The following is a 15067-nucleotide window of genomic DNA, read 5'->3' on the forward strand; positions in this document are numbered from 1 at the left end:
TTCACTGTAATTGTGCCCTTTCAGAGCAATCATGTAAATTTTGCTCTTGTTCACATTGTTCTTCCTTTGCGAGCTCTGCTGTGGTTATTGTGGCCATCCTGGAGGAAAGGAGGTGAGAACTCCCTCAGAGTTGGGGTTTGCAGGATTACAGTGAGTGGGGAAGTTTATTGCTCAGAGTCCCACAGGGCTGCCCTTGATACAAAGGTCAGCACGCTGTAATTCTCACAACTCGACATCCAGGGAACTGGGATTTCATACTGACCTCCAGGTGCAATAACTTCTTCTGCAGTAACCTTGACTAAGAGAGGGTTTTTTTTTGTGGGTCCAGAGATCATAGATCGTTGGAATGGGCACCATTAAAAATTGTAGATCTTTGAATCATTCAAGATTTGCTTTCTCATGGCTCTGCTCCTTATGGAGACTTTTACAGCTGTGCAAATTTATCAGGGTTTTGCAGGAAAGCAAATGCAAAGCTCATCATGCAATTATAATTTCTGCTGTTGAGCATCTTCCTATTTTTATTTAGTTATTATGCCAATGTATTTTGAGTCTTCGAGTTGGAACCCCCCCACATACACACATTTTCCTCTCTAGAAATTTGCACAGGGGAACAGCAGTGACCTGCAGCAGCTGTTTGTCAAAGCCTGCAAAACACTAGTGACAAAGCTAATTAATACATTTCACAACTCCACGCCTTCTATTTAATGCACACATTAGCAGTGAACTACATTATTTCACTTGCAAACCAAACATCTTGTGGAAATGTGACAATGTTAACCTAGTGTTCATTGAAAATTTTGTGAAAAGGTACAGTGTGGAGTATTTTGGTTTACTTCTCCTACTTGGTTCTTACTATTTGGTTTAATTCTGAATCCTCAATGGTTGTATCATAATATGATAATATTTCAATATTATTGAAATAATTTGAATAAGTTTTCTTAAGATTTTAAAATCAACTTTTATTTATAATGTTCCATTTCAATAAAATGCCTACGCTTCTACATCAGTTCTCTCCCTTATGACTCCAGTGGATCTCACTAAAGGCCTAATTCCACACTTACTGTACAGAATAAAATAGATGACTACCTGTCCCATCTACTACTATACATGCCAGCACCTGCATGGACACATTGTGCAGCTAAATAGACATCCACATCTCTATACTTTTAAGGTACCATAAACTGTAAAAACCCCAAACCCTCCATGCTTTATGTTGCACCTTAGCTTGCAATTGTGAACATTGCTATGTGAATACAGTCATACAACATACACACCTGTGCATACGCACACAGACACACAAGCGTCTGGACCTCACGGACACTTATGTGCAAAGTTTCAACAAACTTTTGCTTTGTATTGTGAAAGGAAAACCTGAGAAATTTAAAGATTGTGACCCTCTGTCAGATGTAGCAGAAAGGTATAGATACCTTTAAAAGGAAAAAAACCCCTCCAGAATTAAACACATTTACATGCTATTATACTCATTTATGCTACTCAGTATTTGCAGACTTGTTAATACTAAGAAACCCATCTGCTATATTTATGTTTCACTTTTCAAGTGTACTCTGCTTGTAGGTTTAATTCAACGCTGGGAAAAGAAAATGACTTCAAAGAAAAAACAGATATTAACCACGCTACCCACATTGATCCGCAGGTCATTTCAGTAGAACTGTTCCTCAAAAACGATACAAAACATCTCCTACAAGCATTTACCAAAAATTTTAGACTTCTTTTTTTGTTACCTAGGTGTCCATTTGGGCAGCGGGGCTTGACCATAGAGTTTTCTGACCCCTCACCCTTCAGCTCCCCAAGGAGATGGTCAATGTGTAAGACTTGCTGGTGAGCAGATACATAAACACTGAAAGTATTTCCACCATGAAGCAGGAGAAATTAACATTTATCAGTCAATTTGTGCCCATCTCCTGACAGAGACTCCTTCCTCAGGTTTCTTTTAGGAACTTCTTTAAGAACAGCTTTGCTTCAAAACTTTCTTCCCCTCGACCAAGAGATTGGGGATCCCTTCTGGCAGCTGGATCCAAACAGCAGCTTTGATCCAGTGCCTGCTGAGCTCCACAGGTATCAGCCTGACTCAGAGGATGCTGGATCAAGGCTGAAGGGTCTGGAAAATATTAACTACCTACAGTGCATGGAGCCAAGAGAAAAAGCTGTTAGAAAGGGGAGAGGAGGAGAAGAAGAAAAAGAAAAGTGTGCCCATGAAGATTTTTCTTCTGCATTTTACACCAATACTCTGAACCACACAGAATTTTTCAGCCTTTACTACTAGAGTGCTCTGGGGAATATGAAAATCTGCAACGTCATACCAAAGAAAAGGCAAATAACTAATTTTTCTGCCTGAATACATACAATTACATATATTCTCTCTTTCTCTGGTGTCTTGTCATATCAGCCTCCACCTCACTCTGTTTTTAAGAGAACTACCTGGCCCTCAACTCTTGCTGCACAAATCAAACAAAGCCATTGCCTATTTTTGCGCACTGAGAAAATTCCATCATAATTAGAGGACCTAAGATTTGTTCTGTAACATTCCCATGATTCAGCTGAAAATAAAAACACAGGCTCCTGTGGGGGAAAGGGTTTAATTGTTCTGGTTAGAAGATTTAATCTAGACAAGCACGAAAAATACCAAGGGAATGCCTCTTGTTGGAGACAGAATTTTGCTCTTAGATATGCACGTGTAACTTCTTCTGAAGTTTACAACATATCAAAGGCAGGATTAGGCCATAGGACTTTTGCATCATGAGCCATGGATCCAGAGCAAGGGAAGGAACAAAAGCCATCTCAATAAGCTGCAACCAGCAAATATTTAGTTGCCTACCTGCTCCATTTCCGTAAAGGTGCTTTGCTCCTCATCTTCCTCCTCAATATCCGACTCTCCCACAGCAATAGGAACACAAATTGAAAGGTCAGGATTGGTCATAAAATCATCGTTGTCTGTAATTCCTAGGTGTTTCTCCCCATTTTTAGTCATCCCATCCTCAGCGTGGTTCTCTTTGTGATTCTCCATGTCTTTGCCAAGCTCAGCAGTTGTGTGACTGTTCATGCAATTGTTAAGGGCACCCGTGTTCTGGGCAGCAAGCTTCATCATTGCCTTCTTTTCAGCCGTCGTCTTGGGGTGCCGGAGAACATTGCAGCAAAAATTCCATGTCGTGCGTTTCACATACTGAAGACCCCTGTTGATCCGAGCAAAAGCAAGCTGCAGGTTGTTCATCTCCCCATCCTCATCTGGTGCTGAGAGGTTGTCAGCACTGAAAGAGCTTAGCAGCAAGGCCAGGAACAGGTTGAGCACCTGCAATGAATAAAGTTAAAAGGAAATCAATGACCCTTAATAATAAAGGGCAAATGTTTGGTCTTCGAAGCAGAAGGGTCCGAGTCTCATCTCATCTGTGCCACTGTACCACCAGCATTTGTGGAACTACCTCTAATAACAGGTGGTTTCAGTAGGAAGAGGAGGTCTGCAGACACATCTGAGCACATTAATTTCAGGTGCAGAAGTATAGCATAGGCAATAAGACACTCTGACATTCCCTTTCCACCTCCAACCTCCCAAAATATGAAAAAGGCAAAGCTTAGAAACAGAACATGTGATAAAATTTTCATTGGAAGTTACATAGTATAAGTATTCTCATAAGTGGTGGTATTATGATTTTCCTAATTGCCAGTATTCCATCTTGGAGAAAATCACTAATTGCAACGTTAATTGACATCCAGAAAGGTACTGCTTACATGTAGAAGAAGACTGTAGGAACAATGTTTCCGGAACCTTTTTGTTTTTTACTCAGTGTAAATATTGTATTTCATAGCATATAATAAATAGGGATCTGGACAAGCTCAAGAAATGGGCCCATGCGAACCTCATGAGGTTCAATGAGGCCAAGCACAAGGTCCTGCACGTGGGTTGGGGCAAACTCTGGTATCAATACAGGTTGGGGATGAAGGGATTGAGAGCATCCCTGTGGAGAAGGACTTGGGGGTTCTGGGGAATGAAAGATTGGACATGAGCTGGCAACTTCAGAACTGTCTAATTTATTGGTAGTGCTTGGCAAGATTAGACACAGCTACACATTTGGGTGACATATTTGATGATTTAAATCTCCTCCCAAAGGTGACTCAAACCCATATTAACTAAAATATATTTACTGAAAATGAACAAGGGCCAAATTGACCGGTATCAGTCTGGTATCAGACTCATCTTCTGCCTGTTCAAGGTAGGTGGGTGCCAGCTCTGTGATCTCCTGATACTACTAGAAATACTTGTTAGTCCCCTGGCTTCTGTCTTTCTGATAGTATTTTAAATGGATACAGTCTGTTAGACCAAAATAAACAGTATACGTACTGCACCTTACCAAAGAGCCACAAGCTTTTGCTATCATCCCCCCACCCTGTTCCTCCTTATTTCAAATATTCAAAATACATGAGATGGAACTTTGAAAACCAGTCTGCTCTTAATCACTCTGGTGACACTGCATTTGAAGTGTCTTGTCAGTGCTGTTTTGTAAAGTACTCTTTGCAATCACCATGATTATAAATGAAAGCAGTTGGTAGCACAGCAGATGCCCGGGTCCATTATGAACTACTGAATTTCCTATTGCTACACTGAGCACCACCCTGCTCTAAAGTAAAGTGAGATTAAAGCTAATTGTTTCTTAGATGGTCCATCATACTGGAGTGTCACTGACAGCTTCTGTGGGTCTCCTCTTGATCATTGTGGTGGTCTGGGGTGAACCAATCTTTCATATCCCACTCAGAGGTATTGTACGTGGTGTTGTGCAATAGGTAGTTGAAAACCAGAGTACTGGATATACTGCCAAGCAGTTGGGAGCCCATCGGTGAAGGAGTTGCTGGTAGAATCAGTTTAGCCATTTCCAGCCAAGTCTGGTAGAAGGATGTGGCCTCAGAGATAACCACATTGCTACAAGTGTCCTGAAAATCAGAACATGTGTATGGAAGGGACACTGCCCAGGTCACCAGTACAGACAGAGCTTGCACTAAGCCACGGTGTGTGTCTCCTTCCCAGTGGCAACCTAGGGACATGGGAAGCAGCTGGAAGAAGGGAGATGAAAAATAAATCCAGAATAAATATCTTCTGAACTTTATAAGTTCAATTCAGTTACCTTAACAAAGGTGCCTATTGTTGTCTGAGGTTATCTGAGGCATCTGCACCAGACTTACAGGAGATGTGTGTCCTCCTATCATCCAACCACGGCACAACAGGTATTACAGCAGGCCACAGACTGGCAGTGCTCAGGGAACTCAGCGACGTTTCAAGGATGGTACCTGCCTCCAGACTTGAACACCAAAGCCTGAGGGTCTAATGGGGAATTTAAGCCCTATTTCAATTAAAATAAATTAATCATGTAGACAGTGGAGCCTGACCAAATACAGGTGACCATGTTCGGGCTGCATGCAGCTGCCAAAATGTAGTTATCAAGTGCCCACCAACCCGAGCATGTCCAAGCCATCCTGAGGAAACTGGCCCACACAACATAGTAGTATGGGAGGTCAGTGTCTACTGGGAGACCAGGATGGACACCTTACATTATCCCCGGTGGGATAGACAAAACTGAGTCAACCCCTAGACCTCTGCAGACTGCAGTGGTACCTCAGGCATCTCCTCCATTCATTAATACCTCCATGTGGACACCCAAATTTTGTTATCAGAAGCTGAATTTCATCCTGTATTTCATTAATTCTGCCATCCACAGAATAACTTCTTTGCAATTTCTTGATTTAATTGTCCGTATTTATTTTGGATGTCAAACTACAGTTACATAAGTCTATCTAGATACACCTGCAGGTGTATATAATGGGTAGTAACATTCTTAGTGTTGTTATTTACCATGGATTATTAAAGCAATGTTGTTTGCTTCCCAGAAATGCAGCTGACATTTTGCACAAAAAGCTATTTGCACTTCATGCTTTTAGCCAAAAATAAATCTCAAATATCATTCCCTCCTTCCTTTGTGAGCAGGTAACCTCAGAGGTGTGTTGTTGGGCATTCAAATAAAGAGAACTGCGGTATAAGCACTTTTTGTTTACTTATTCTCCCCCATTTCACTGTACACTGCATTTTCCAGAAAAATATATGCTCAACCCATGACACACCACATTTCCTGTAAAAGGTTACTAATAATATCCAGTCGTTCTGGTTGCTAAAGCAATGCTTTCAGTTTAAATAAAAGCAAACTAAAGACTAATTCAGTTTTCAAAAGCAATGGCAGATTTGTATGTCCATATGGATCCCCTTAAAAAGGAATCCACTTTCCAGTGATACCAAGCAGTCAGTCTCTGAAAGCAAATCACTTTTTTGGTGCTTGAGGTTAGGAATCAAATGACAGAGACACTGAAAGAAACCCCAGCTCCTTCAGCATAATGATGTTAAGCATTTACCCTAATGACAGTACAGCATGCTTTGATGGGCTTCCTCACTTTTTCTTGCCTTTCCAAAGCTGGTGACACTGGTTATGCAGTTACAAGGCACAAAGGATCAGATTCACCCAGCCTAATGTCAGGTGTCCCCCTGAGGTGCTTAAGCTGGACAACTTTTCGTAGGATGTCTGTAGATGATGGAGATAGTCTGGCATTCCAGGAGATGCTGAAGAGCTGAACCGTCTCTGGTGGTGCCTATTGAAGCCTACGCCAGCTTGGGTTTAGTATCTTGCAGCTAAAGTCAGGGCAGTTAACGATGCAGACCAGATACCTAACACAGAATTGTAAAATCATAGAATATTTCAAGTTGGAAGGATCATTGAGCACAACTCCCTGTCCCTTGCAGGACTACCTAAAACTATATCATATCATATCATCAGAGAATCACAGAATGTCCTGAGTTGGAAGGGACCTACAAGGATCATCGAGTCCAACTCCTGTCCCTGCACAGGACAACCCCACAGTTCACACCGTGTGTCTGAGGGTGTTGTCCAGTCTCTTCTTGAACACTGTCGGGCTTAGGGCCGTGACACCTCCCTGGGGAGCCTGTTCCAGTGTCCAGCACCCTCTGGGTGAAGAACCTTTTCCTAAAGTCCAACCTAAACCTCCTCTGGCACATTTTTCTGCCATTCCCTTAGGTTCTATTGTTGGAAGACTAAAAGCATCATTCATGACTTGTCAAACACAACCAGGTGTCCAGAAAGTCCTTCTTGGTGTCAGTCTGGTACTCCGTGCCCCAGGCCAGTGGCGGCCAATCTTTATAACCAGGCAACCTTCACCAGGTGAGATTTGATCATGGATGCTTCAGCCCCATCCTGAGCAGAACTGCAGCACACAGGTAGCAAGCCTGGCATTGCACAAAGCCCTGCACCAATTCTGTGGTCACAGCAAGTAAGGAGCACAGAGGCATAGAGTTGTGAAGCTAATTCCTATCTCTCCAGCCATGGGGAGAAAGCAGGCTGCTGAAAGGACCACTCTTCCCCAAAGAGCCCTAGGCAGGGGCTGCTGGTGGAGGCTGGGACCCACCAGTACTGCCGTGGTGGTTTGCCTTCTCCACTCCTCAGCTCCATCATCTCCTTTTGTTTTGGTGATCACAGTAGAAAATTGGACAGTGTAATTTCAGATGACACCTTTTGATCAATCCCTCTTTGAAAATACCTGCTTACAAACTGTATTGCTGAAGTTAAAATACTTTTGGGTGGTGACTTTTTGAGTCCCTGGAAGTGTTTAAAAGATGTGTAGATGAGATTCTTAGGGACATGGTTTTGTTCTAGAGTTAGGCTACGGTTGGACTCAATGATCTTGAGGTTCTCTTCTAACTAAAATCATTCCATGATTCTAACTTAAAACCAGGCAACTACTCCTTAATTTTCTTTCCATTCTCCTATTTACCTTGATTTGACAAAAATGGAAAGATATACACATTTATGTGTTTTAGCCTTCCACCTGTTACTCAGTCAAACAGTGTCCAGCCCCTGCAATCCTTCTACACTCCTGTGAATTGCTTCAGCGATGCATTTGTTGCGCTAAATATGAGCTGAAAATCCACTGGAAAGTCCAAGGCCATTTCTGAGCAGATGGAAAATAATTCTGTATTTCATTTAGCTAGGAGTGAGCATGAAGTTGCACCTGCCCAAGTTCAATGGCAGGGTTAAGTGGTCTCCAAAGGGAGGTCATCAGCTACTGGTTCTGTTTGATTGAAGGGGATCACTTTTTCAGGCAGGAGGTTCAGAAAGCAGAGCAGTACAGGAGCTGTTCTCATGAGCTTGTAAACCCACAGGACCCTTCGAACATCTGAAGACACTCAGACTGCAGATGTGTATTGTCACCTCCACTGCAGGAGATGGGAGGATAGGAAGGACAGTTGAGGGCACATATGAGGGACCCGCATCACCTGAGGATGCTTCCCTGTGGATGAGGAATCTCCTAGGAGTCAGCTCAGCAGGTTTTTCTATAACAACAGGGACCAGAGCAGAAAACATGCCCTGTCGCTGAATTCCGTCATGCAAAAAAGCAAGCAGTTAAAACATATTGTATCCCTGTGGCAGCAAATTGTCACTTCTGTCACTCAGCTGCACAGAAAAGCCCAGACAGAGCAGCATGGTGAGGTACTTGCCAGAATTACCAAGGACTCAAATCTAATACTGTTTGGGGTTTTTTTTTGGTGAATAAAACAAGGCCCGTACACCTCAACCTATTCAAACCCACTTCTCTACCAGTTCTTGTTAGAGGCAGAACCAGCAAGAAGCTCTTCAGGTATCTCCGACCAGCAGAGGAAACTGATTTTCTTCCTTACTATTTGTTTTCTGATGGCAGTGGACATCTGCACTGTTCTTTGCCGAGCACAGATGGGAAAGATGCAGTTTTCTCTTTGAAGACCTTGATGACTTCTAGCAAGCATAATACAATAATACCAACTATTTTATTTTGTTTACTGTAGCAAAATCCACAAAGCTGCAAGGAAAAACTGCTCATAAAGGGGCTTTCACTGCATCAAGGAAGTGCAAGATTTAAGTTTAAGCCAGAGACCTACAATAAGAGGTCATCTAGTCCATCGCTCTGATACTGGAGGATTATTTCCATCCTTGGAAATATATTTTCCAATTCTTTGTACATTTTCATCCCAGGGCAAAATTTACCAAGAGAGAATACTCCTGCAAAAAGCAATTTACATGATCGTTTTTTTTTCTCTATTCCCTTTTTCTATTATTTCAGCTATTTGTGCTTGGTTAAGAAGCTTATATCCTCCCAGCCCAGTTTCTCTTGATCCTGTAGTCAATCTCATAATCCCATTCTCATGATATCTTAGTTTGTCGCTGTCAAAATGATCATGATACCACAAGCATGGAGTGTGGTCCTCATGGCCAGGGGCAGATGGGAGAGAACACAGATTGGAGCAGGATTGATCTCCTTCATGTATCTTGCCCAATATCAGTTAGGAAAACACATGGAAATGGGGATACGGATCTACTGTCCTGCAGCCAGACACATCCTCAAGTAGATCATGTTTGATCCTACAAGGCAGGCTAGAAGCTGTAGATGAGAGGTTTGTGAGGCACCATAATACCAGTTTGTTCCAACAGGTATTTTTATCTACTCCATGTTAATCTGCTTGCTGAAATAACTGGTTTATCTTTTTAAATATAAATAACAGTATAAATAAATATAATAATACAAATTAATAGAAACAATACACCAAATTCAGCTTATTTCCTATGTAAGATCTCTAAACTACCTAATGATGGTAATGAGAGCGGATGTTCTCCACAGGAAACAAAAATGGAAGTAATGTGGTAGGAATAATTCTCTCATATGCAAATACAAAAATGGCTATAAATTCAGTGATTCCATGTAAATTATTTCAATTTTCACTAAGAAATAAAAGAACAAGGCCCGATTTTTTCCCCCTGTCTTCACAGCTACCACATGGATTTCCCCTGCCCATGCAGAACAGCGCTCACAGAGATTGAGCTTGAAAAGCTGAGCCTTGGGGCACGGCTGACACTCACACTCCCTTTAGGGCAGACAAAGGCATCCAGGGTTTCCTTTACAGACAGGCCTGATCCAACCCATATGGCCAGAGGAGCTTGAGCTCAACATGTCCCATCCTAAAAATGATGGTTGCACCAGGTGAGATGAAACTAAGGAGTAAAAATGCCTTTTATCGCCATTGACTGTAAAGAATATGTGGTATTTACCATAAGGCCAGGAGTACTGCTGACCATTCTCCACTGCTGGCATTGACATTCCTTTTCCCCGCAGTTTCAGCCGTCTCTTGTGCAGCCTGTGGTGTTGAACCAGCACCAGGCAGAGAAGTGATAAAATCATAGAATCATTTTGGTTGGAAAAGACCCTTAAGATCACTGAGTCCAACAATAACCTAAATTTAGCACTAAACCATGTCCCTAAGAATCTCATCTATGTGTCTTTTAAACCCCTCCAGGGATGGTGACTCCACCAGTTCCATGGGCAGCCTGTTCCAATGCCTGACAACCCTTTCCATGAATAAATGTTTCCTAATGTCCAATCTAAACCCTCCCTGATGCTCACCCATGTTTGATGGTGTGTGCATGGTGGGGGGGGGACGGTCACCCTATTTTTCGCTTCAAAGTTTAAAGGGGTATGTATAATTAATGGGACAGATTACTTGGTGCTGTTCTCAACACTTCACATAGGAGTACATCTCCTTGAGTAATGGGAGGGTAGATTAAGCCAATTAATTACACTTCAGAGCACCTTTGTGTCACATAGGAGTTTTTTGAGGTCACTTTAAGCTGCATTCATCCCTCCCTGCTTTCAGTGGAGCTGTAAAGCTGGACTAGCACCGGGGTATGTTAGACTTGACATGGGTACATCCTTTTGAGAGGGGAAGGCAGGCAAAGGGCATCACATCAACATTGCTCTTGTTGCCAGTCTGACACACTGAACCACACAATGAAAATGCCTCTTCAGAGAGGAACGTCGAACTGAGATGGGAGTCTGATGCTTCACCAGCTCCTGTCTTGCAAGGACCAGTCGCCAGCCTCTGCCTCTCCTCACCCCCAGCTTCTACAGCACCCCAAAAGCAGGCAGAACAAGGGGACTTACGTCATTGTTACTGTGAAACACAACCCATGACACTTCTCACCATAACCTGGTGGATCCCTCACATTGCCAAGTCTTTTTCATTGTTTTACCCACCTGTGTTCGTATATACATGTACACAAACCATACCACTCCAAGAGCTGGTCAAGAACTACTGAACTGAATTTAGATTTTTTTTAGATTATGACTTTCAGTGTTTTTTGAAAGTAAGTCCCTTAAAAGTATCAGAAGATGAGTCTCTGGAAACCAAGTGCTTCCTGACCAGAAAGTCTTAGTCTCAAAGTCCTATATGAGAGAAGGGTGAGATGGTGAAGGGAGGCAGATAAATTCTTTCCACTACTGAAGCCACACCATAAAGCCAAACATGTTCCTGCATGTTTTTCTTCAGACATCAAAACAACACTGATTCGCCAGCATAGTAAGAGCTTCATCAGAACTGCTGTGGACTTCTCAAACTACTGTCTGGACAGACAAAATGTGGTATCAGTCAAGTCCAGTTGTGAACTTCTGCCAGTAAGACAGCTGCATTCACAATGTTAAAGGCTCAACATACCCCAAAAGCACCAGAGAAACTATGGAAAGTTTATTGATTACAAGCCAAGAGACAAGTACCTTTTTGCTGAGTCAACAAAAGTGTTTAGCTGTCATGGTGACGAGGGTGTCAAGACAACTGGAGAGCAAGACAGACTGTACAGGCTTGGACTGATTGTAAACACTTGAGAGTCTCCCAGTAAGGAGTTAGAAACACCTGTATTATCCCTGGAATATTTTCACTACTCGAATGCAAACACCTCATCAGCTCCTCTACTCATTATTATACAATGACTAGACACAAGAAAAAAATACACTAATTTTGGAAGTTTAAGCTCTGTGGTGTTTACCTAGAGACCAAACCAACCCTAACCCTGCATGGCTGAGCTCACAGGAATAAAACTGTGTGGTCAAGGCAGAGCAGGATCCCTGGAATCATCCCTTTAAAACTCAGATCCTACATGTTCCCTGACATGGGGACACCTGGCCATGACCAAAGACTACATTTAGTTTTGCGCTCAGCCACCTATTGGTCGTCATGTCCCTTGGGCCACCAGGACTGAAGATTAAGAGGTAATTCCCATTCACACATGGCAGGAAACATCTGGGGAAAGGTCAAGGCCACAGAGAAATGAAAGGATACAAAACCACAGAAAGAAAACCAGTGATAATGGCTATAGTAATGAATGACTTCCCTGCATTGAATTAATTACACCAAAGCAAAATCAGTATGAGGGTAGGCCTGGAGACAAGAAAATAAAATCAGAGAGTCAAGAAATAATTAATATTAGTTTTTCTTCTTTTTTTTTCTTTAATGAGTAGGGGAACACTATTTCCTTTAAAATGTTACTTTCTAAGCCATTTCCTAGGTTTGCTATTACAACTCGGGCTTCATCACAGAATCACACTTTCATATTAAGTGAAACGTGAAAAAGACTCCTATTTAGTGAAAATTTGGGGTGTGTGTTTTGCAGGTGCAGATCCCTGGGAGGGCAGGACAGGGTGACAGAGCTTTCTGCCAGCCAGGAGGGCCTCTTTCAGGAAAGCTGCAAAATAGATTTCTGCTAGTAATTTTGCACACTACGGAATTTGCGTTCATAGCACATGGCTGGGCTCGCAGCTTTCATATACCTCTGCTGGAGCACACAAGTGACCTAAGAGCAGGACAACTACCTTTCGTTAGAGAAACAGGGCAGAGAGGTTTACCAGAAGTGCTACTGATTACACATCCAAAACAAGAGCCACTCTGTATTTGCAAGACTGACACACGTGCCTCCTTGCTGTCCTCAAAAGTGACCCATTTCCAACGCCTCAATCGGCTCCTGGCTCCCATGGAGCCCCCACTCAGCACCCCGTCCCCTTTGGTCTCTGGGTTAGCTGTGGCTACTTCTGCAGGTTTCTTAGTTCCCAAAGTCTCAGGGAGATATCCTTGTTCTTTTGCAAGGAAGGGAAGGAGGTGGATGTCCTCTCGTCCTGCAGTGTGTGTCTACAGGTAGTTGGTTCTGAGCCGTGTTTTGCAGAGAAGCATCACTAAAATCAGAAAAAAAGCACTTCATGGAGGACTGGCTACCAGCATCCTTCAAGTCAAGTCTGTGCTCAACCGCATGATCAAAGCAAACTCTTCTTTCCAGGCATGATGACCTCATCTTTGACTACTTTCTTGTATCAGGAAATACAAAAGGTATTTTGCTGATGTGGAAATTTGAAAATTATTTTATTTATTAATTCTATTCTGCGTGCCTGGCTGCAATCCCATGAACTGGAGTTGTTTTAAATCTTCTGTAATGGAAGATGGACATAAAATTGGGGAAACAAAGGAGAAAGTTGGTGGTATAAGTTGTCCGTAAGAGCATTTTTAGGAGTTCATGCTTACTGCCAGTCTGCTAGAGAGGAGAAAGGAACCGAGAGCTAGGCAGCTAGACCATTTTACAATCTAAAAATTGCATCTGCAGTAGTAAACAAAGACAAGCCAAGACCTGTTCTCCATCCCTAGGGGCAAGCAGCTGACCTCCCTTAGCCCACTCCTCCCCCAGGCAGGTTTGTTTGTGGCTTCTGTCCCCAGACAGGGCTGTCCCTTGAATGCTCAGGCACCGGCTGTGACAGGGTGGCCCAGGGAATGTGCAAACCAAGAACAATGAGGGATGCTCATAATGTTTGAGTTCATGCCCTGGCCAGTTCATAGGTACAACCAGCTGCCTGTGTTTTCAAGCAGAGAGACATCGGCAGGCATTTTGCGCTGGCTGAAACTACCAGAAATTGGATGGCATGACAATTAGATGTGGGACACCATTGATTACAGGAGAGGAGAAGGGACATGGAAGTCCTTCTGGAAGAAACACCCACAGGGGAAGGGAAACAAACTGAGAGTAGAACTGCTTGAAAAATGTCCATCCTCAAAGACAAATGTAAGTCCCTATTTTCATCCCCATGAAAATTCAGCACAGAAAACATCAACGATATTAACAGTACAGCTGAGTCCAAACCCTGGTATCAGTTAGCATGTATTCATCCCCCCACAAAATATGACTGTGACCCACAGAAGGCAGAGCTTCTGTACAAAAGGTGGCTTGATCAAAAAATAAAACCACTTTTGCATTGAAATAATTACAAGAGTTTCAAAAGGCTTTGGGGTAGAGACTTGGATTTTGCTTGTGTATTGGGAAGGGTGACATGAAGATACACAATGACATGGAGATCGGAGAAGATGTCATAGAAGGCAAAAAGCCAAAGCAATGTTGAAAGAGGAGGAGATTTGCTCAAGGCATAAGAGTAGGAAGACTACAGCTGAGATATGCGGCAATGTCAAAGAGGGGATTACTATAATCAAGGCCAGAACTAACCAAAAAGAAAGAAAATACAGTTTAGGCAGAAGAAAAGTAAAGGAAGGGCAGATCTGGGTCATATTCAATGAGAACTAATTTAAACAAGAGTCTGGCTAGGGAAGATCCAAACAAAACCCAGACAATTCGCACAGCGACAATAATAAAAAGAGACACATTTAGTTGTACCTACCTTTGCACACTCTTGTCCATTTAAATTTGACTCAATGTCTTCTAGATTTTTAATATCTACCTAGCTATTAGCAAGAACTCAACAACTGACAAAACCCCACTTACACTATTGACCAAGGACAGGTGTAGTACAAAAGGTGGGCAGTATTTTCCCCTGCTGATGTCTACTACATTAGAAGGGCTGCAGGTTTTATTTTGAAAACTCAGGTACTCTTCAGTCCCCAGACTATGACCAAATCTCAACAAACAATATGCTAGTATCATCTTCACAAATAAAAATTATATATGTACATATAGATATATATAGTGGATTCTATTAAAAATATTTCATCTTGTCAGCAGTTCATATAATGGAGTCAATGCTTAAGCAATATTTTTAGAGAAAAATCTCTGACTTGGAAACACAATTAGAACAAAAGGCATAAGGATGGTTTCCAAGGGGCAGGTTGATTGAAATAATGTATTGGCATTCCTCTTGCTCCATATTTCTAAAT

At 42.4% G+C, this 15067-nt stretch overlaps 1 protein-coding gene across 1 annotated transcript in view; it reads right to left on the reverse strand.

Annotated features, from left to right (window-relative positions):
* SCN5A (sodium voltage-gated channel alpha subunit 5) overlaps positions 1-15067 on the reverse strand; it is a 216003-nt gene that overhangs the window by 68125 nt on the left and 132811 nt on the right. Inside the window, exon 17 of the mRNA XM_082046668.1 lies at positions 2837-3307. Within this exon, the coding sequence (XP_081902794.1) occupies positions 2837-3307 (471 nt within the window). The remainder of the gene's footprint in view (positions 1-2836; positions 3308-15067) is intronic.

Source organism: Streptopelia decaocto (assembly GCF_964273445.1).
Source record: "Streptopelia decaocto genome assembly, chromosome: 2".
NCBI classification, from domain to species: domain Eukaryota; kingdom Metazoa; phylum Chordata; class Aves; order Columbiformes; family Columbidae; genus Streptopelia; species Streptopelia decaocto.